The 22138-nt window shown below is 38.5% G+C and overlaps 2 protein-coding genes across 2 annotated transcripts in view; one reads left to right on the forward strand and one right to left on the reverse strand.

Moving 5' to 3' along the window:
• Window positions 1-18815, forward strand: part of LOC121731401 — a 50045-nt gene extending 31230 nt beyond the window's left edge. Inside the window, exon 13 of the transcript XR_006036228.1 lies at window positions 18794-18815. The gene's annotated coding sequence lies outside the window, so the exon portion shown is untranslated. The remainder of the gene's footprint in view (window positions 1-18793) is intronic.
• Window positions 324-21305, reverse strand: LOC121731400 (carboxypeptidase E-like). The gene is made up of 8 exons (XM_042120805.1): window positions 20885-21305; window positions 20578-20774; window positions 20076-20231; window positions 19797-19963; window positions 19253-19398; window positions 10682-10942; window positions 6584-6726; window positions 324-1309 (listed from the first exon to the last, which is right to left on the reverse strand). The coding sequence occupies exons 1-8, from the start codon at window positions 21105-21107 to the stop codon at window positions 1172-1174; spliced, it is 1431 nt and encodes a 476-aa protein (XP_041976739.1). The 5' UTR covers window positions 21108-21305; the 3' UTR covers window positions 324-1171.
• Window positions 21306-22138: the final 833 nt, after the last annotated feature.

The following is a 22138-nucleotide window of genomic DNA, read 5'->3' on the forward strand; positions in this document are numbered from 1 at the left end:
CGCGGCACATTCGTGACTGCGCTCGATGCAGACTAAACAACAGACGGCCCAATTGGGCCGTATTTGAAGCTTCACAAAGCGCGCGGTAGTAACATATCTGGTTTGAGTACTTCATCATTGTAAAGTTCATTATAAATATTAGGTAGAAAAGACAGTAAAATTATTTATATACTTTACGAACATTTTTGTTTAATATTCTACTACATATTTATTCTAAATTGATTACATGGGCATGAGTAATATAATATACTAATCATTGAATTACATATTATTATTAATCTAAAGCTGGCTAAATGCTCTTTAAAAACATTTTCCTAATGTTTGTAATTAAAAAATATACTTACTAATTTATAAAATTTTATCAACTTTTTTGCCAAAAACCCTGACAGACGTTTCTAAAATAATTAGATACTATGTTATTCTAAAATTGAATTTATTTTAGGACCTTTGAAATTATCCAAATAATTTAATTTTCGTTTGTGTTTAAGTATTATGTATTAGCTGCCTTTTACTTTAAAATGCACCCGAATAAAATGAAAAAAATCGAAACCCTTCAAGTAAAACCCCATGGCCAAATAAAATTCACACAAAATATAAAAAGAACCCAAAACAAGTCAGCAAACCTGTTCTTTCAAATGAAACAGGTAATTTGATAGTTTACAAACAACATCAAATATAATTACTTACACAAGGACAAGGAACTGAGAACGCTGTTTTTGTCGTTTTTGTGGTAATCAAAATTTTAAAATCTTATAACTATAGAGAGCTTTGTGACATCCATATAATTTAAGAAAACGAATTTATACATTAATAAATATATAATACAAAATATGGGCAAAATATCTACTTCCAAACTACAATTAATTTATATTTTCTTAGATTTATACATTGATGTAGGTAATTGAAGTGTAAATGGCAAGTGTTAATTACAAGTGTGAATTTGAATATACTCATTTAAATGGGTGTAATACACCTCATTTTTATGTATTAAATAAAAGCATTCACACTTGTCCAAGTGCTCATTTGAATAAGTGTATTACCATTTACCACAGATTAGTAAATACTACCGAATGCACTTGTGCAAGTGTTACACTTGTCCAAGTGATCACTTCAATGTCACTCCTCACTTCATCGATGTATAAATCTAGATATCAGTAATCAGGCCGTGGTATTAGTGTGTGTCGCGTTTCTCGAGCATCGCTCGTGCTACCTGTTCGAAGGCGGACCGCTTGTATATGCGGGGCTGGCTCTCCCACACCCCGCGCGGGTAACCGAACCCGCTGTACTCGTCGAACCAATTCGTCACCGGCTGAAAATTAAAATGAACCATGAGTTCTCTATAATATATCATATCCATATCGATAGATGTCGAGGGCTGTATATATATGATATACAGCCCCGGTATTATAAATAGGCCGTAAAGGCCGCGGCCTAGGGGCAGCAGCGTCCTATAATGGAAGCGACATCGACCTAGGGGGGTAGCAGATTACGGAAATGGGGCGGCGAAAATAAGGAGAATCATTTTCTAAGGAGAATCATGTAAAGAGATATATGCAAGGCATCTATACTATAGGAGAACCTATGTCTACAAGGCGCTTCTGCAATAATTTAGCCCCTGACGAAAACAGAAATAATGTCGCCATATTGTAAAATGTTCGAAATTTAAAAAAAACTTGAGAGATAGACAGCTGTTCCCTCGCCCTCCCGTCATGTCGTCCGCGTATTATACATGTGACTGAGCCCCGAATTAATTAAAATTAAAACTGATATTATTTTGAGTAACAGCTGCTTTAGTAAGCACCAAAACAGAATTGTAAGTCTGTTAAGCTGCCTTCAGACCACGCTTTACTATAGTGCCATATACCCCGCGTTCCAGATGACGTTAGAAACGCTCACGCTCAAGACCGTAGTTTTTCCCGTTCCACTAGCATGTGAGCGTCAGTGATACAAACCCAAGTGGAACGGATTATGGAGCGTTTTGAGAAAAGTTTAAAAAAAGAACATAATATAATATTTTTTTATACATACTTACATTGAACAGAACTTGGATATTACGATCCTTTTCTTGAAGTCGTAAATAAAAGTAGGTAATTGTTTATAGTAACATATTTTATTTTACAAATAAAATACATAATAATATATTTGTTTCGTTTTTAGTATTATTTTTTTTTACATAAGTAATCATATTTTAATATACATAGTTAAACTTTTATTATATTTCAGTTTTCACACTGAATCCTATTTTCAATAACAAACCACATACTTTGCATATTGACTATTGTCACATAAAGTTTTTAAGTAACAATACGGTACCGCGTAATGCTAAGTCAACAGGTACTACTCAGGAGAGACGAAAATTAGTATTTATTATATTTTATAAGAAATCATATTTTGACCTTTCATTTAAAACAATTTCTTTTCCAATCAAAATATTTTATTACTTAAATATTATTTAATATTATAATACCTATTTCAATTAAAATATTTTTAGTAATGAAATAATATGAAGTTTTTTTGTCTCTGCTCTCTCATCAAAACTTTCCGAACATGGCTTTCGCGATATAGTTACGTTAAAATTAAAAAAAAAACTAGAACGACCACTTTGACCCATCTTCGTCGAGGGTCGTTTTGAGCGAAAATGATGACGTCATGAGTGACGTCATAGCCGCGATCAACACGACCGCGGTCGTCAAATGGAACGGCAGAAGGGGACGTTTTAAGCGTTTTGGTCAAAATTAACGTCTTCTGGAACGCAGCCATAGTAAGCAAACAAGACGTACCTATAGTACAGTGTGAACGTGTCATAATAATGTATAGTGTACAATATTTTTGTGCTATAAAGTGTAAGCTATAATATACTATGTATATGGTATTGTAGTGTGAAAGCAGCTGTACATAATAATAATATATTGTGACTAGTGACTACATTATAATGTCAACCCGTAGCACACTTCATCAAGTATGGACATTGAACAATATATCGATTGAGTGATAATCCCAATACCGTGTTATCAATAGGTTACAGCAGTATAACGCTTAATTCCTCTCATCACTCATTCCACGTGGTATCATCTACTATCAAACAACACTTATCACATGGCATTGTACTTCCTTGTTGGTTTTCAATGAGCTTATGATATCGGGCGAGAACATTCGTAGCAAAGTAGGTTCGACTTTAGAATCACTTGAGTTCGAAAGTCTTACCTGGTAGGCTAGTCTTACGCACTTAAGACCTTTGATTAACCAGACGATTGATTAACTGTAATTACCATTTTGACATAAAATATCTTAAACTTATGTCAAAATCTGTGTTAAAGTTAAGTAATCGTTAAATTTCTCTGAGTATGGCTGCAGGACTTATCAATCATCAAATCTTAAATCTACTTTGCTACGTATCTCACTTTTAACCCGGACTAACAAGACCATGATAGCAAGTGGGCCATGATATACAGTCTACAGTCTACAGTCTACAGCAGGGGTCACCAATTAGTTTCGCTCAGGTTCCATATTTAGGGAGATCGCAGACTCGATCACACAAAAAGTGTGCCGTCTACGATCTCCCTAAGAAATGAAATGACCTACACGATCCACACTAAATATATTAAACAAAGGCAATTACGGAATTTACAAAGATATTTATTTACATTACATATCAATGAGAAAAGTGACAATTTTTGTAGCGAATTATCTCTCTGATATTTGGAGTGAAACTGGTGCAAGCTATTGATATTAAATTCTGGAGGTGTTCATCAGTAATTCGAGACCGAAATTTATTTTTAACGAAGTTCATCTTCGAGAATACTCGAGAACACAATGGGTCGGCGGTGGTGACCCCTGGGCTACAGTCTCTACACGATAGCAACGCATTATGTTTGTGTTAATAACTTGTGGACTGTATTCGAAGTTAAGATGTAAAAATATAAGATATATAAAAAAGGTTATTACGTTGAATAAAAGAAACTGTTGCACCCCGGCCGGGGTGGTTTCATAAAAAAAAAGTGAAGTTGAAGCACAGATTACTAAGTTGAAGGAAGTCCGGTGTTGCCAGCCTTTCTGTGTTGCTACGTCTTGACAGATGCTGGATTGCTTGTGTGTTTTGCCCGTTAAAAAGGGAATAACCGTGTATGGTTATTCTAATCGCGGATTCGCGTACACATTATAAAATAATAGTTTTGCTAGATTCTAGAATACCAACAATGATACGGTACTTAATATCTACGGATATATAATATATAATATCTATGGACGCTTCACACCACGTCAGTCTGGCCCCGTGCTAATAGTATTGGATCCTGCAGGAATCGTTTTTTTCGATCAAATATATTTTAAAATATTCTTTAGAACGTATAGAATGGATTAATGTTGGGTTGCCTCAATGAGTTTCTAAAATACTAGAGTAGTAATGTCTAACAAAAGATTCTCAGAAATGCGTAACCACTTTTTTGTTCAAAAGACAATGTCAAGTCATATATTCGTTATGTCATTATGTATGGGAGATATGCCTGCAGGCATCTTCGAAGTGGCAACGCGTTGCTACCGTAAACTTCCAATCTAGTTACGTTAGTAACATAGAATATCATTGGGTTGCCTTGTCAAAAGTAGCCGCAAGTACCTTTAATTAAGTTTAATGTTCATGAGATAAATGCATAAATTTCCATGTATCTTTTTTTTCAGTAAATTTTACATCATTTGAAAGAAAATGACGTGACAAAATAAGGTATAAATGGTTGCCAGCTCTAAGTCGGCCGCAACCTAGGGTTGCCAGCCCGTAAACAGACATAGTTCTTCATCAAAATTGAAGCATCGATTTTTTTATTAATTTTGGTACAAAATTAAAGTTTTACGCATTTTGTACATGAATATCCATGGTTGCCAGTTGCACGATCGCCGCAAACTGGGGTTGCTATCACTTTTGTATTTGACAAATGTTCAGGCCTACAATTATTATGCCTAGCTGGATTTGAGGACGTCGAGAACCCGCAGGATTGCTATTTTTATTTAACAGGCGCTTTTATTTTTATGCGTAGTGTCTTGTCATTCCTCAATGTCATTCCTTCTTAGTTCTTACTTTTCTATTGAATTTCATTTTGCTCAATTAGAGGTACTTGCGGCTACTTTTAACAAGGCAACCCAACATTGATCCATTCTATACGTTCTAAAGATTATTTTAAAATATATTTGATCGACAAAAACGATTCCTGCAGGATTTTACGGTCGGATCTTAGGATATAAGTACCTAAAGGACTTGAAATATATTTAATACTTTTATAATATATATATATATTTTAGATTTTTATTATATCATACACATATTTAATACACATCCAGACCCGGGAACATTGAAAACTTTTTGTTCCGTCGGCGGGATTCGAACCCGCGACCCCCGGCTTGAACTACCTACGCGCTCACCACTGAGCCACAGAGGTCGTCGTCATATTTATATACTGTCTCAAAATCGATACTCTCCTTGTGAATGACAAAATATACACCCACATTGCCTCGCGGCGGGACTAAATGACGTCACTGTGACGTAAGCCACGTAAGCGTTGACGTACATTATCTCCCAACCCAACCTCGAATTAAAATCAATATTCTTACGTCGAATGAGATTTGTCAGACTACCTTCGTTCTACCCACCATGTCTAGTCAAATTAAATTTGATTTTCTTTCAAAGTACTGGGAGGAGGTTCTTAACCTTAATTTTGTAGCTGAAGTGTTAGGTACGAAAAAGACGTTTTCCAAAACATTTGACGCATTCGTCGTGGGTGTCGTGGGTTTATACAAAGCAGTGGTTCCTAAGGGTGGGTTGCACCAACTAACTTTAACTATAACTTTAACTTTAACCATAACAAAATGTAAAATGAACTGTCAAATCCCTAGTAAAAGTCCATAATGGACGCCATATTTGACGTTAACCTTAGTCCTTAACCTTAACTATAACTACGCCTCTGGTGCAAACCACCCTAATCATATCCATATGAAACAGACACTTTATACGACCGATACTGGACCAATTGATACATTGACAGTTGAAAATGGAAATGCTACCCCCTTAATAGCGAGGTTTCCGTCATATTATGATACCATGATGTTCTCCATTCTGCCAAGGATCGCCACAGATGGCAAAATGTGGTCACCGCTAAACTCCTGAAGGGGAATCACGACCCTCAGCAATGAGGGGAGAGCCATGCTTCGGCACGAATGGGCCGGCTCGACCGGATAAATACCACGTTCTCACAGAAAACCGGCGTGAAACAGCGCTTGCGCTGTGTTTCGCCGAGTGAGTGAGTTTACCGGAGGCCCAATCCCCTACCCTATTCCCTTTCCTACCCTCCCCTATTCCCTTCCCTTCCCATCCCTACCCTCCCCTATTACCCTATTCCCTCTTCAAAGGCCGGCAACGCACCTGCAGCTCTTCTGATGCTGCGAGTGTCCATGGGCGACGGAAGTTGCTTTCCATCAGGTGACCCGTTTGCTCGTTTGCCCCCTTATTTCATAAAAAAAAAATTAGGACCACGACGCGAGGAGGAAGCTGGCTGATCTGTAGATTTGCTTTGGCAGCAACAAAAGATAACACACATACCTCCAATTTGAAGTTGAGGACAACAGCAGCGGTCTGATCATGAGGAACTGTCACCACTTTGGCAACGGGGAAGTAGTTGGGGTGGCTCGCCGTCACCTCGTAGTGGCCCGGAGTCAGCAGACGGTAGAAGTCGCCGAGGGCACCTGGAGAAAGTTATAGTTGGGTTACTATAGACAAGGACAAAATCTCGGGGTATTTAGTGACGTAGATAAAAATATGTCACTTTTTAGCTCCTACGCTTTCACTTTACCGACTTGTATCCTTAAACGATGTATTAAGAATGATAATATAGAATATATAGGATAGTTAAGACGATTGATCCATATAACTAAGCCATTATTTTATTTACGAATACATTGTAAATTAAGACGGTATTTCATTTAATTATTATTATGTACGTGATTGCCGCTACACGTGGAGCAAATTGCATTTAATGTAAAGCTTATATTTATTACTATTCGCCATTTATTGCTAGAAAATTATATTAGAGGCTACAGCTGTGAAAATTTTAATTAGTATCTAACAGTAAGAAGCGGCTACGATGGTCTAAAATTGATTAATGAAAATACGACCAAAACTGTGTAGCGTCAATTGTCCATACTGCCGACAATCTGCGCCAATCGTCATCATGGTGATAATCGTGGTTATCTGAAGAGGGGGCTTAAAACTCGAAACTATATTGTTATAGCGTAAACAAAAGCACATACTCTGCCTTTGTATCTGTCTAGCTATCACAGTAAATGCCTGGAAACAGACATCCTAGCGAAGTCCCCGTAAATCGTAATAGGCTGTTGCACTTTGTGGAATCCTAGCAATTATCAAATGTACTTCCCAGTCCATTGTACCAACGGGGACTAACAGATCTAACTAACCATTTCCTTTGCTATGAACGCATCTGATGCAATTCGGACATTTGATCTTTGACCAACTACTACATTCTTTGTCTTTGACAAACCAAAGAATACATTTATAAATGGAATTAATCGTTGAAAATTTGAATCTTAGTAAATAATTTGCTTCTTACAACAAATAAAATAATGATGATGATGATTGATGAGTAATCCACGGTATTGTTTAATAAATAATAATTGATAACACAAGCTCTTTGGGAATCCCAATTTGAACAGGAAACTCAAGTTGTTATTAAGTTCATCTAAAAGTTTTTATCTCTTGGATGTTGGGTTTTACTGTGATAAACACTGTGATCACTGATCATAATATTATGATTATTACCTATCACGGTTATTCACTCATTGACTATAAACGAACAAAATAATATCATCGGTATAAGTTTGTGCATCGAGATAGAATACTATACAGTATACAGTATAGAACGGTAGTAGAGCTCTTATACTCTTGTCCACTAAATATTTATGATTCCAGTACTCTGCATAGTTAGTGCATAGGTATGCCATTTTTTGACTTAATTACTCTTTGTAGTAATTTTATTATTTGTAGGCTGTTCATTTTTGTGGGCGTTAGCCTACAAACAGCCCACAGAATAGTCTAGTCTAGTCTAATCTGGTCTAGTGGTATAGAGCGCGGCTCTTGACTCGGAGGTCGTGGGTTCGATTCCCGCGTTGGAAACATGTTATTTCCAAGTTTGGTTAGCACAATGCAGGCTGATCACCTGATTGTCTGACAAGTAAGATGATCCATGCGTCGTATGGGCATGTAAAAAGTCGGTCCTGCGCCTGATCTCTCGCCGGTCTTGTCGGTCTTCCGTCCCACTGGGCTATGAGGGTAAAGGAATAGAGAGTGCTCTTGTGTACTGCGCACATACTTGGAAATTACTCCTGCGTAGCTGGCCTGGTTTCAATGAAACCGGCCACCGTCACCGAAACCGCTGTGGGAGCTATTATTATTTGTAGGCTACCCGCTTAAAATAATTTTACATATTATTATTTATACTTACTCGGTTTATTATTTTTTATATTAGGTTCTCTAATCAAATATTTTCGCTTTTGCTCTCAAAATCGGAACCCTCTTTCAGCAGTAGTCACTAACCAAGGTTAATGGACAATAATGAGTGTTGTAATGTCTTATGTGCGTTCGTTTATTGCCATTAAATCGATTATCGCGTTAATCGATTTAATGGCATTTAACGAGCGGTTAAACTTTAAGGAAGGCGAGCCACTCTCACTGGCGGATGTGGACTGTACTGTCTGTACTTGTCTGGTGCGATTAGGAGATAATTACTAGTAGGTATACTACTAGTAGCAATTATAGTATTTGTACGATAAAAATCTTGAACTTATAAACGAATCCGTTATAAACAGTAACGTTGCTTTAATGTGCTTAAGTTAATGTAGTAAATTTTATGTACGAAATTCTTGATCAATCACGTATTTTAAGATGTAACTATCGTTGGCGGTCGCAACCTAGAAAGTTTTAGGGGGGTCACAATTCACAAATAGCAATAGATGCAATACCTATATTGTAGTAATAAAGACACCGAGTAATCATCTAGATTTGGGGGAAGGTCATGTCCTCTGTGACCTCTTCCTCATTATTAGGAAACGCAGGTCACGCTGTGAGCTGTCCATACTTATTTAATAGCTAATTGTTATCATACGGGTAGGTGCAAGTTCCAATTGCAAGAAAGCCCTTTGTGCGGACAGCGGACGACATAAAGTTCATTTTCCAGAAATCCAAAGGTAAAATAACTCGGAACCACAATATGTTGTTACGGCTGACGCACAGACAGGATGTTCGAAGTTATCATAACAATCATCGCTGGTAGAAACATGTCATAAATTATTATTTTCAAAACAATTTCCTGCTAATAATTATTAAAAAACGCACAATTTTGGTGCCAGTTTTGGCACATTCGTTAAAACCTCTTTTGGTCTCCGCAGCTTACGCACTCAGAGACGAATATTACCTCGATCTTGGGAATCGCAGACACTATAGATTTTCAATTGTTATGCGGCAGCCGGGTGCCGCTTGGGGATTGATGGGTTAAATGAAGATTTTGACACAAGTCCCTAACATTATCTGTCAAACTCTTCATTAAATTGAAGTTTAATCATCATGTCGTTAGTGCATTTTGGCAAAAATAGGCAACATCTAATGCCGGTTTTGTGAGTAGGTAATATAGCAACAGGGAATCCCGCATATTTAGTGGGTTTCCACAAGTTTTGGCGGTCAAGCTAAGGTATATCTTTGTCACAAAAAAAATAATGTAAGATACGAATATACCTAGTACTTAAATATTTTTTAATCTTCCTTCCTTTCTGATGCAAAACTCATAAATAATGAGATATCTAAGACATTTCAATGGCACAATATTGCAAAAGGGAAAAATACTGAAAATTGCTATATCTAGTCTCATACAACATCTTTTAGAATTGTGATTTTTATCAATCACAGCCAGTTCACTTTAAAAAAATGTTTTTTTTTCAATCGACTGGCGTCTGGCAGTGATTTTGTTAAGTACGGGAGACATTGTGTAACAAGGAATCTTATTTAAGATCACTTAGCGAAACTAGAGGGGGCAAACGCACGTGTATATCTACCAATAGCGTACAAACTGCAAAGTCAACCAATAACGACCCGCCTTAACAGGACCAATAGCGTGTCTCTGTGCGAGCGCACACGCCCCGCTAACTCCTCAGCCCACCAAAGAGTCCCCAAATCAACAATGGCATAGTAAAAGGAGGGGAAGTAAGTTATCTTCATACAAAGGCACCGCGCGCGGCTTGTATGTGTGCGCCATAGTTTCAATGCGTCGCCACGTACCGCACACAACAAAATCTCGGCGGTACCCACGAAGCCAAACTGGCCGAGATTTTGTTGTGTGCCGTACGTGGCGACGCATTGATACTATGGCGCACACATACAAGCCGCGCGCAGTGCCTTTGTATGAAGATAACTTACTTCCCCTCCTTTTACTATGACAATGGCGATCTAAGGGCCAGTCCACTACGAATTTTAACCGCGCGGATTTTTTTCGCATTTCTGTAACACATTGAATCTTATGAGAGTATCAGCACTGCCGATGAAAAATTTGTATGAATAAATACGCGAGAATAAAAATCGCGCGGTTAAAATTCGCAATGCGGACAGGCTCAATTCTGAAATTGAAAATCAACTAACCTGTAGTGATGTCATGTCGAATCGGTCTCGGCACCGGTCCAGTGATGTTGACCACAGATATAATAGCGTTCTGGATATACCCGGAATCGTCGCTCACAATCCCCTTGACGCCGGTATGGGCTTTCCATATGAACGCTAGGAGCGCCTCTCTATTCCTCTCCCACTCTTTACCCAGCTCCCTCTCAGCTGTGTACTTGGTGCAGCCCAGCTCTAGGGTTATCTCAAAGGCGTTTGTTGCGAGGTAGTTGAAGTCTTGCATGCCTGCGACAAAAATGTTTTATTGAAGAATGTTATATATAAGCGGATAATAATTAGATATAATAATAATAATTTTATTGTGAAATATCACGTATTGTGCAATGTTATTGACCGTCTAGGATTAATATTTTCCGCCTTTCAATGTTATTGTCAAATAAATTGTTCAATACAATATTGTTCTATATTATTGTAGGTCTAGGAGCCCGCTAAGAATAATCTGTAATCGGACTTGGCATGTGTTATGGATTTACATTCGTAGATATAGGTACAGAACCTGAACTAAATAACTGCCATATTATATTATCAAGACATGTTATGTAGGTATTGATATTTAACTCAATATCACAACACATTCGAAAGATATACAATTATTTAAAACTAGCTGTTGCCCGCGACTTCGTCCGCGTTAGCATAGTAGATCGCATCCCAAGTACTTCACGTGGTCTATTCTTCATGTTTGTCAAATAACATAAAAATTGTTCCAGTAGTTCATAAGATAATAAGAAATTCCATATAATTTCCCCCGTTTTTTCCACATTTTTATCTATTTCTTCGCTCTTATTAGTCTTAGCGTGATAAAATATAGTCTATAGCCTTCCTCGACAAATGGGCTATCTAACACTGAAATATTTTTTTTTAATCGGACCAGTAGTTCCTGAGATTAGCATGTTCAAATAAGCCCTTTCATATAATTTCCCACGTTTTTTCCACATTTTTCTCTATTTCTTAGTTTCTATTAGTCTTAGCGTGATAAAAATATAGCTTATAGCCTACCCCGATGAATTGGCTATCTAACATTGAAAGAATTTTTCAAATCGGATAAGTAGTTTCTGAGATTAGCGCGTTCAAATAAGCCCTCTCATATAATTTCCCCCGTTTTTTCCACATTTTCCTCTATTTCTTCGATACTATTAGTCTTAGCGTGATAAAATATAGCCTATAGCCTTCCTCGATAAATGGGCTATCCAACAGTAAAAGAATTTTTCAAATCGGACCAGTAGTTCCTGAGATTAGCGCGTTCAAACAAACAAACAAACTCTTCCCAATTATAATATTATTAGTAAGATTGACGAAAAAGTAAAAAACATATTCAGCGGACCTAGTACAAAATATCGTAAATAACACTTGTTGAAAACCGTATCTGTTCCAGGTCATTCAAGGCTAAAGGCCCTTTCGTTTGAGTCTAGACTTGGACTAATAAAACTTGACACCATATGCAATGAAAGCTTACCAATCTAGGTACTACACAAGTAATAAGGCTAAATTAAAGTAATAAGGCATGAAAATAGATAACCACTTCTCATTGCTCTCATCAGTCATCAATGAAACGTAGCATACATAAAAAAATATATATCCACAGCCGAACATATTGTAAGAACTGTTTGTTAGTTCCTTACGTTACAGGTCCATAAATGAAATACAGAGTCCAGGAATACTGTTTCGTTTATTCACCACATCTTAGCCATTGTCACAATTATTCACAAGTTATTTCCCAATAATTAATACAATTTACTATCGCCAGAATACCGCAAGAACATCAAAACCACGGACGTAAAAAAAATATTACGTCCGTGATCAAAACGTAAAGAAAACTCAAAACACCAAAACTAACGTCAACATTTGAAACCCGAGCCTTCGCGCACCTTTATTTTTAATTTCGACTAAATATGTACCATGAAGTTCCTACATAGGAGGATGCATGCATGATAGTTGCAGGAGCTGCCACATCACTCCCCTGCCGAGACCGGTTCACGGTCGATAGTGTTTTGGAAAACGTACGTGTCTACCGCTTCGCGTGATCTTTTCTTTTTCAAGTGCTGCTGGGACAACTGGATTGGATGGAGCGGTTGCTGCTGGTGGAATGACTGGATTCACTGGAGTGGCTGCTGCTGCTGGAATGACCGATTTCGCTGGAGCGAATGTTTTTGGGATAAGTATATCGCTCTTTGCGCTATCTTTGCTTGGCAGGTAAGCTGGTTTGATTCTGTCTATTGTGACTGTCATCTCCTTACCTTGCACAAGTAGGTTGAACGTCTTGGGACTTCTGGTCATAACTTTGTAGGGCCCTGTGTATGGTGATTGTAATGGACGCTTTTCAGGACCTCGGCGCAGAAAAACATATTCTGAAGACCATATGTCTTTTGGAATATAGAAAACGCGATTTCCAGCGTGATTCGAAGCTGGTGTTGGTGCAAGGCAAGTGAAACATTTTCGTAGTCGTTTTACGTAGTCTGACTGATCCAGTACCAATGCAGTTGATGGGGCGAAAAACTCTCCAGGTAACCTCAATGCTTCGCCATAGAGTAGTTCTGCTGCGGATGCTTTTATGTCTTCCTTCCAGGCTGCTCTCATTCCAAGTAGGACCCATGGCAGTGCCTCTGACCAATCTGCCGTATTGTGACAGACCAAAGCTGCTTTCAGCTGTCGATGTAGCCGCTCCACCATTCCATTGCACTGTGGATGGTATGCTGTGGTGGGGCGATGTTCGGCACCTATTATTTCGGCTAGGCGCTTGAAGAGCTGTGACTGAAACTGCTGACCTCGATCTGTCGTGATGGTGGCGGGGCATCCGAATCGTGATACCCATCCGGAGACGAAGGTTTGTGCGCACGTCTCGGCTGTGATGTCAGCTATTGGGTAGACCTCGGGCCAGCGTGTGTAGCGGTCTATGGCGGTCAAACAGTACCTGTAACCATTAGAATAAGGTAGTGGTCCTATTAAGTCGATGTGGACTTGGGAAAAGCGTTGGGAAGGAATTGGGAAAGAGGATAAAGGAGAGGATGTGTGGCGGGTTATTTTGGAAATCTGGCAATCCGTGCATTCTTTTGCCCATCTACGGCAATCCTTTTGCATTCCAGACCATACAAATCTTTCTCCGACCAGTTTTGCAGATGCTGATGATCCAGGATGACCCAGCTCATGTATTTTTGAGAAGATTTGCTTCCGGTATTTTGGTGTTATGTATGGCCGGATTCTCCCTATAGAAACGTCACAGTATACATCATTGTGTTTTTCAAAGATTAGAGCTGTTGCAGTCTTCAGCAGATTTTGCAATTCAGGATCTTGTTCCTGATCTTTTGCAAGATCTCTGTAGTTGATATTTTCTGTGATCTCCTCTATTCTCGATAGTGCATCTGCAATTACATTGTCGCTTCCGGGTATATGTTTCAGGTCTGTATTGAGCAATAAAATCCAGATATCTAAATTGCCTCGGTGAACACTTTTCTCTCTTGGTTGTAAATGCGAAGGTAAGTGGTTTGTGATCGGTATAAATAGTAAATTGTCTGGCTTCTAGCATATATTTAAAGTGTTTGATTGCTTCATATATGGCAAGTAATTCTCTATCGTATGGGCTGTACTTTTTCTGAATAGGAGACAATTTCCGAGAGAAAAACGATAATGGCTTCCACATATTGCCTTCCTTTTGTTGCAGGACAGCTCCAATGGCCTGGTCTGAAGCGTCCGTAAAAAGTGCCAATTCTGCATGTATATCCGGGTGAGTAAGCAGCGTGGCATCTGCTAGGCTTTTCTTGCATAATTCGAAAGCTTCTAACATCTCCTTCGTCATACTTACAGGGGCTGCTCCCTTTATATTTCCTGTTAGGGCGTTATTTAAAGGACCTTGTATTTTGGCGGCCTGCGGGATGAATCTTCTATAATAGTTTATCATTCCTAGGAATCTTCGGAGTTGTTTCGCTGTGGTTGGAGGTTGCAGGTTTTTGATTACTTCAACCTTTTCATCTAGCGGTTTTATTCCTTCAGCTGTTACTTGATATCCCAGGAATGATATTGCTGGTACGCCAAAAACACATTTCGCTGTATTTATCAGGATTCCATATTTGGAGAGTCGCTCAAAAAGTCCTTCCAGGTGTTTTCTATGTTCCTCATCTGTGCGTGAGTAGATTAAGATATCATCTATGAACGAATATACATTGCTCAAGCCCTGGAGTACTTCGTCTATGAACCTTTGAAAAGTTTGTGCTGCGTTTCTCAATCCAAATGTCATATAGGGAAATTCATATAGGCCGAAAGGTGTAGTGATTGCTGTCTTAGGTATGTCTTCCTTGGAAACAGGTATCTGATTATAAGCTTTGATTAGATCTATTTTTGAAAATATTTTGGCTCCAGAAAGTTCGTATGTGAAATCATTAATGTGACGTATAGGGTAGCGGTCTGGTATGGTTCTTGCATTTAGGGAACGGTAATCTCCACATGGTCGCCACCCATCATCTTTTTTCTTTGCTAGGTGTAGTGGCGAGGACCATGAGCTTTCTGGCGGCCTACCACAACCTTTCCTAAAACTATCATGTTTCCAGAACACTTTGTTGTAAGATTACAATAACCTTACTTTGATTCGTACCATGAACTTTTTAAAGTGTATGAAAACAATCTTGTTTTATTCCTGCTAAGTGATGGGAAAGAACGAACGATATCAAATTATTTGTTTACATTTATCAATGGGTGGAAGCGAGATAAGCAGCTATGAAGCGCTTTGTTCCTCTCACAAGATTGTGTAAACAAATGAATTGTCATGGGTGGAAGCGAGATAGCAGCTATAAAGCGTTTTGTCACTCTCACACGATAGTATAAACAAATGAAGTGTCTAATTAGTCTAAACAAATGTAGAAAAAACTTATTAGTGACTGTAGAGAATTTGAATGGTACTAAACTCAAATATTTCAATAAATTAAACCGATTCAGCGCTAAATTGTTAACAATAAGAATTAAATCAAATAGTGAAATTGTTGAAAAACCAATGCTGAAACCCAATTAAGACGTGAAGTGTTGTTGTGGTACGCTAAAACAAAAAAGTTTTAAGTGGTGTGTGAGTTGCGCGACTTTGAAGACTGTTTCGATATTTTCTATTATAAGGTAAATAGAAGGTACGTAAATATTTAATTCTTTGGTTATCTCAAAGCAAAAGCCGTTTTTTTTATGTACATGGTTAACTTTAAATACAAATAAAGTTAAGACTTTTCTAGTTAATACATAATATGCGTAATTTAAAGTCGTACCGTACTCAATTTTCAAATATAATTTTACTAAAAAACAGTAAAAAATGCAAAACAATCTTAAAAAAGTTGATATTTCATAGCGGATTTAAGATCGCTAGTTTGACGTTAAAGTAATCTTGCTCATCTGTCAAACGGTGTCAAAATGGAGCTCATGGTACGCTGAGAGCGAATGAATCGGGACATGACGTCACAAAACGTCTTGACGGAACAATCATAAAGTAATCTTACTTTTAAGAGGTGATGGTACGAAATCATAAAGTAAGATTAAAATAATACTGCTATAAGAGGTTGTAGTAGGCCCCCAGATCGTCTTGCAGTTCCATTTTGTAGCATCTCGTCAAATTCCTTCTTAGCTATCGCCAGGCGGTCTGGAGCTAATCGACGGGGGCGGGCATATACGGGTGGGCCTGGAGTGGTTCGTATGTGATGCTTTGTCGTGTGCTTCGGTTCCACAGGTGCTCCGGCGGGTCTCGTGATGATGGGAAACTTCTTCAGCAACTCGTGGTATGGCGAGACGCCCGACACGGCCTTGACGGTAAGTACCTCTGTCTCCTTGGCACAATGTGGGAGGGCTATTGAAAGAGTCGTGAGGTTGTCTACGAGTCGATGGTTGCGGCAGTCGACTAATAAATTATAGTGACTTAAGAAGTCGACGCCTATTATAGGTTTTGCCACGTCAGCTACCACAAACCTCCACACAAAGTCCCGTCGTAATCCCAAATCTAGATGCAGTTCTTCGTAGCCATATGTCGATATTATGGAGTTATTTGCTGCATACAGTTGAAACTCCGTCTTATTACGGTGTCCTCTAGTCGCTTTCTTAGGGAATACACATAAGTCGGAGCCAGTATCAATTAAGAACTCCAACTTGGTCTTCCTGTCGGTGACGAAGAGGCGGCCGTTGCATGCATAGCAGTCATTTGCCGCCACTACTGACTGCCGTCGGCATTTCCCGTGAACGAGCAGGGGCGGGTGCATTTAAATGCCTTGTTGCCAAATTTATTGTGGTAATAGCACATACCGTTACTCCTCGATTGAGTTCTCGAACGTGACCTGTATCTCTGCCTGTCGAATCTACGACATGGTTGTCGCGACTGGTGTGTGCTGAGCTCTGCTACCTGCTTGGTCAGCTGCTCGATCTGCCTTGCCATCGCCTCCATCGCCGACCACATAGAGTCACTAGCTGGTGTGCTGCTGCTGCCAGGTGTTGCTGCTGCCACCTGGAGTGTCGGTTGTACGATGGCCGTTATCTTATCTGCCAACTCCGCTAACTTGTCCAGAGGCATGTCGCCCTGCGAAGCTATAATCGGTTGCACGGATACAGGAAGTCTGTTGTACCAGGTCGTTCTAATGAACTCCTCTGGTATGTTCGGACCGGCGAGGTGCTGCAGGTGACGCAAGAATTGCGACGGCTTTCGTGTGCCAATGTCCTCACTCATAAGGAATTGTTTGATTTTTTCTTCGCGCGGGGCGGTCAGGCGACGAATCAGTTCGGATTTTAAAGTTTCATATTTTCTTTCTTTGGGCGGGTTCTCGATGATATCCGCCACCTCCACTGCATATTTGTGTTCTAGGTTTCCGCATGTCGTGTAAAATTTCGTTGTGTCATTGCTAATTCCTGACAGCAGAAACTGGCCCTCGAGTTGCGCGAACCACAGAGCTGGGCGCTCTGGCCAAAATGGGGGCACTTTAACTCCGACTCGAAATACTTCCGTCGGCGCCGATACTCCTTTGTTCGGAAAACTCACGTTCGGGTTTTCTTCGTTATTAGTCGCGGCGTTTTCTTGCGGCGTAGCCATTTTTATTAAAATAAATGTGCACTTTTGTTTCTAATAATTATTGTCTTTGTGAATCACTATATCTATATCACGTCGGGGTCACCAATGTAAGAACTGTTTGTTAGTTCCTTACGTTACAGGTCCATAAATGAAATACAGAGTCCAGGAATACTGTTTCGTTTATTCACCACATCTTAGCCATTGTCACAATTATTCACAAGTTATTTCACAATAATTAATACAATTTACTATCGCCAGAATACCGCAAGAACATCAAAACGTAAAGAAAACTCAAAACACCAAAACTAACGTCAACATTTGAAACCCGAGCCTTCGCGCACCTTTATTTTTAATTTCGACTAAATATGTACCATGAAGTTCCTACATAGGAGGATGCATGCATGATAGTTGCAGGAGCTGCCACAATATAACCTCCTCCTTTTTGGAAGTCGGTTAAAAAATGGACAGGCAGAAGAATTTACTACTTCCAAATCTGCATCAAAAACGCGGATCTTCCTTGGACAGTAAGGAAAATGGACCTTACGTCAATCACAAAAAGGACTATCGAAATAATTGACTACGCGGAAGGAAAGGAAACAATGGACCTGTTTACACTCGGCTCAGGGCTAGCAGCCTCCGGTAATGTCAGGGCTTGACGTAACCATCGCCTACGTTCATCTAGTTGCATAAGTTCGTATATTAATAGGGAAGACATAAATAAATATTATGTCGATATGTAGTCAATTAACATTAGCGATGACTCGCGATCCGACTTGCTAGAAAACCTTTTCTTTGATAGTAGGTATTGTACTATCAAAGAAGTTGGTTCATATATGCAGATGGCAGACCTATCACCTACGTAACTTGATCGCGTTATGTTAAACCCAGCCGACAGATCACGACTTGTTTTAAATTGACATAGCTCGACCAAATTACGTCAGACCAAAGTACGTCAACTGCCTATGAATCAATTTATTTGATGGTACGATCCGATCGCTACAAAAGAAAAAAACTGAATAGCTATCATTTGAAATCTTCGTTCCTCAGAAGTTAGATAGTAGGTACTTAGACATTGTGGGCTTTAAAGCTTAATGCCGTTGTGACCAGCTAGAAAATTATGTAGGACGCGTTGTATATCTAATATCACTTGCCGATCTCAGAAATTTCGATAGTACGATCTAGGAACATGCGCTGTTTGATCGGCTAAAAACACAAAGTATACACCACTAGATTAATTTCTGTGTACATACATACACCACATAACGTATGAGGATGTACCGGTCTACTCGTCTTGGAGAGTCATATTGTATTGTGACGTCATAGTTCAGTACTGTACTGTACCCTTGAGGCTGTACCACTGAGCGCCGTTGGTGACGCCACCCTGCTTGCCGAAGTTGTACGCCGCCTCGCCCGCCTGCCGGCACCCCGGCCGCGTCGCGGACGCCATGTTAGCGTGCGCGGACGCTTACGCCATAGCGAGCTTTCTGTATTGTGACGTCATAGTTCAGTAATATACTCACCCCCCTTGAGGCTGTACCACTGAGCGCCATTGGTGACGCCGCCCTGCTTGCCGAAGTTGTAAGCCGCCTCACCCGCCTGCCGGCACCCCGGCCGCGTTGCAGACGCCATGTCAGCGTGTGCGGACGCGTACGCCATAGCGAGCTCCCTGAGATATGACGTCATAGTTCAGTAAAATCGATTACTGAAAGACTTCGATCATAATAATTATGTTGAGAAATATACGATTAAAACTTAAATAATTTTGCCAAAGGAAATATTTTCAAAATAGGGTCAAAACTAAATTCATTTTTTGGCAACAAACTTTCTTCAGTTGTACTTTTCGGTTATTTCATAAAGTATTTTGTCTTTGCTGATAGTTATATTATGTATAACTTCAAATCATTGTAATTTATATAAATCAAATTTTTAATTATATATCAGTCATCTTCTTGCACAGTACGAATTTTAACTTTGGCAAGGCCAAAAGAAAGGGTAGTGGTTTCAGGAGTCAACCAAATTAATTGTATATTTAGCACATAAAGTAGCAATAATACATTTACACACCTGAACGTATCATCGTCAGGGCTGGCAGAGTATTCAGACACCGGTGCACCGCTCTTGCTCTCATCATATGGGTAATTAGCTACAAGATCACCACCATGTAACGCAGCACTAAGGACAAACGGCACTGCCATAATCCATCGCATCACAGCCCTTGTCTCCGGCTCAAGCTATAAAAAAGTAATAAAACTATATGTATTTTTTATAAATCTCCAGATAAGTCAATTGCTTTATTATAGTTCATAATATTTCTACATAGATATTATATTTTTTATTACTTACTGGAGCACTGAGCCGTGTGAGGTCCTTTAATATGTGATTGTTGTGATTAATACCCTGACGTTCAAACTTGAATGTTATAGTATCTAAGTCAGGGAAATTTCTGTTTAAGTCCACGGAATGGTTGTTGTATCTACCAATCAAAAAGTCTTGACCACCCTAAAATATTCAGTAGCATTAATACGTTTTTACATTTAAATTCATTCAAAGCCTCTGTAAATGTAATTTTTAAAGAAGTTCAATACAGTAAGTTTTGAACATAAGTTTTATAGAGAACCCTATAATGTTTGATGTGCTAGTTGCCTTGACATTGTGATAATGTGACCCAAAATAAAACATATGGGACATTGCTGGATATTCAGATAATATGGTTTGTCCTTGAGTAAGATATCACATTTATTGCACAGAATGTATTTATTTCAAAAAAAATATTTAAGTTTTAAACAAAACTGTTCATGCAAATACAATAATTACTGAACATTAAAGTGTGTAATTTAATTCTTACCGTATCAGTAGCTAATTGCCAGCCATCTGGATTCATGGCGGGTAGCAAATGTATGCGAGTATTATGAATAAGAGCCCTAATGCGGTGGTCATGCCTATTATATTCCTCACAGAGATAGTTGGCTAAGCCCAGCAGTAGCTCCCGACCGAGGACTTCATTGCCATGTATATTTCCAACATATTTTACCTCTGGTTTGTCTAAAATAAAAAATATAGTGTTGTATTCTTTTTTCTACTGTAAATTATGTATTTAAGTGAGTATAATAGAGAATGAAATATTGATGAATGTTTTATAATAAGATACTTACAAGCTTGATGAAACCCAGGTTTATCCGTGAATTCAATAACGTACAAAGGAACTCCCCTCACAGATGTTTCGGTTAAAGAATATACTCTTGTAATATTAGGACACTTTTCGTGTATTTCCTCAAAAATTGCGGGTATTTCTTCATTATTGTGATGCTTCCACACGAACTCTGCTGTGGCGGCCAGGAAGAAAGCGAGATAAAACGTTTTTACAAATAAAGCCATATTGTTATGCTGTGATTACAGTTATAATTAATTAACAGTTACACTTGTTTTTACACTAAACCACAAACGAACATAATATTGCTTTAGTAATTCACTACCGAACGGAGTTTGCCTTCGCACTGTACGAAATATCGATCGATTTTCCCGCTGTACCCACCACAAACAAAATATCTATGCAAAGAACCACAGTCCACAGCTTGACAGATGACAGCTTCCGATTGTTGTGACAGTTGTGACAACTGATATGTCAATGTCAAGTGTCAATAAAATGAAATGTTGCCAAATAATTGCAATCACTTTCCCAAAAATCGATAAATTAGTCGTTATTACTACCGACTTATTTGCATTCCCGAATTTTCTCCAATCCCGAAATTCCGGGATTTTTATTAAAAAAAATAAATTCTAAGATCTAAGATGTCGCCGCAAAAACTTGCTATCTAAAAATTAAAACTAATGTGAAGGAATAGATGTATTTAATTTAAAATGCATCCAAATAACGCCCACAAGGGAGTGTTACCGCCCACTTTGGGAAAGGCTGCTATATTAAAGCATATCATATAATATGACTACAAAATTTACACCCCGCGTACAAAATATAATCACTACAGCTTTATTTTGTACTATGATTTTATACTTGTGTTTTCTTTGGATTTTTGATGTTGTCAATAATAATATTATTATTGTAAAGTGCTGTTTTATGAAATAAATAAAAATTATCCACTTTCTTTAATTATTATTTTCTTTCTATTATACAATAAAAACATAATTATTTTTAAAGCACAGTCCGTCAAGAAAGTGAAGATATTAAAAAGTGGCAACATCGTAGTGTCATTCCTTTTTTCTTAGATTGATTTGAAAGGGATGGCACTACGATGTTGCCACTTTTTAATTTCTTCAGTTTCTTGACAGATTATAAGTATATTATAATTGTTAAACTAACAGTTAACTTTATTTTTGATATCTCATATTAAGATCCTTATCAAACGTTAAAAATAAAATTACAATATTACTAAAATATTATGATCAATTAT

The sequence above is a fragment of the Aricia agestis genome, chromosome 10 (assembly GCF_905147365.1).
Source record: "Aricia agestis chromosome 10, ilAriAges1.1, whole genome shotgun sequence".
Classification (NCBI taxonomy): domain Eukaryota; kingdom Metazoa; phylum Arthropoda; class Insecta; order Lepidoptera; family Lycaenidae; genus Aricia; species Aricia agestis.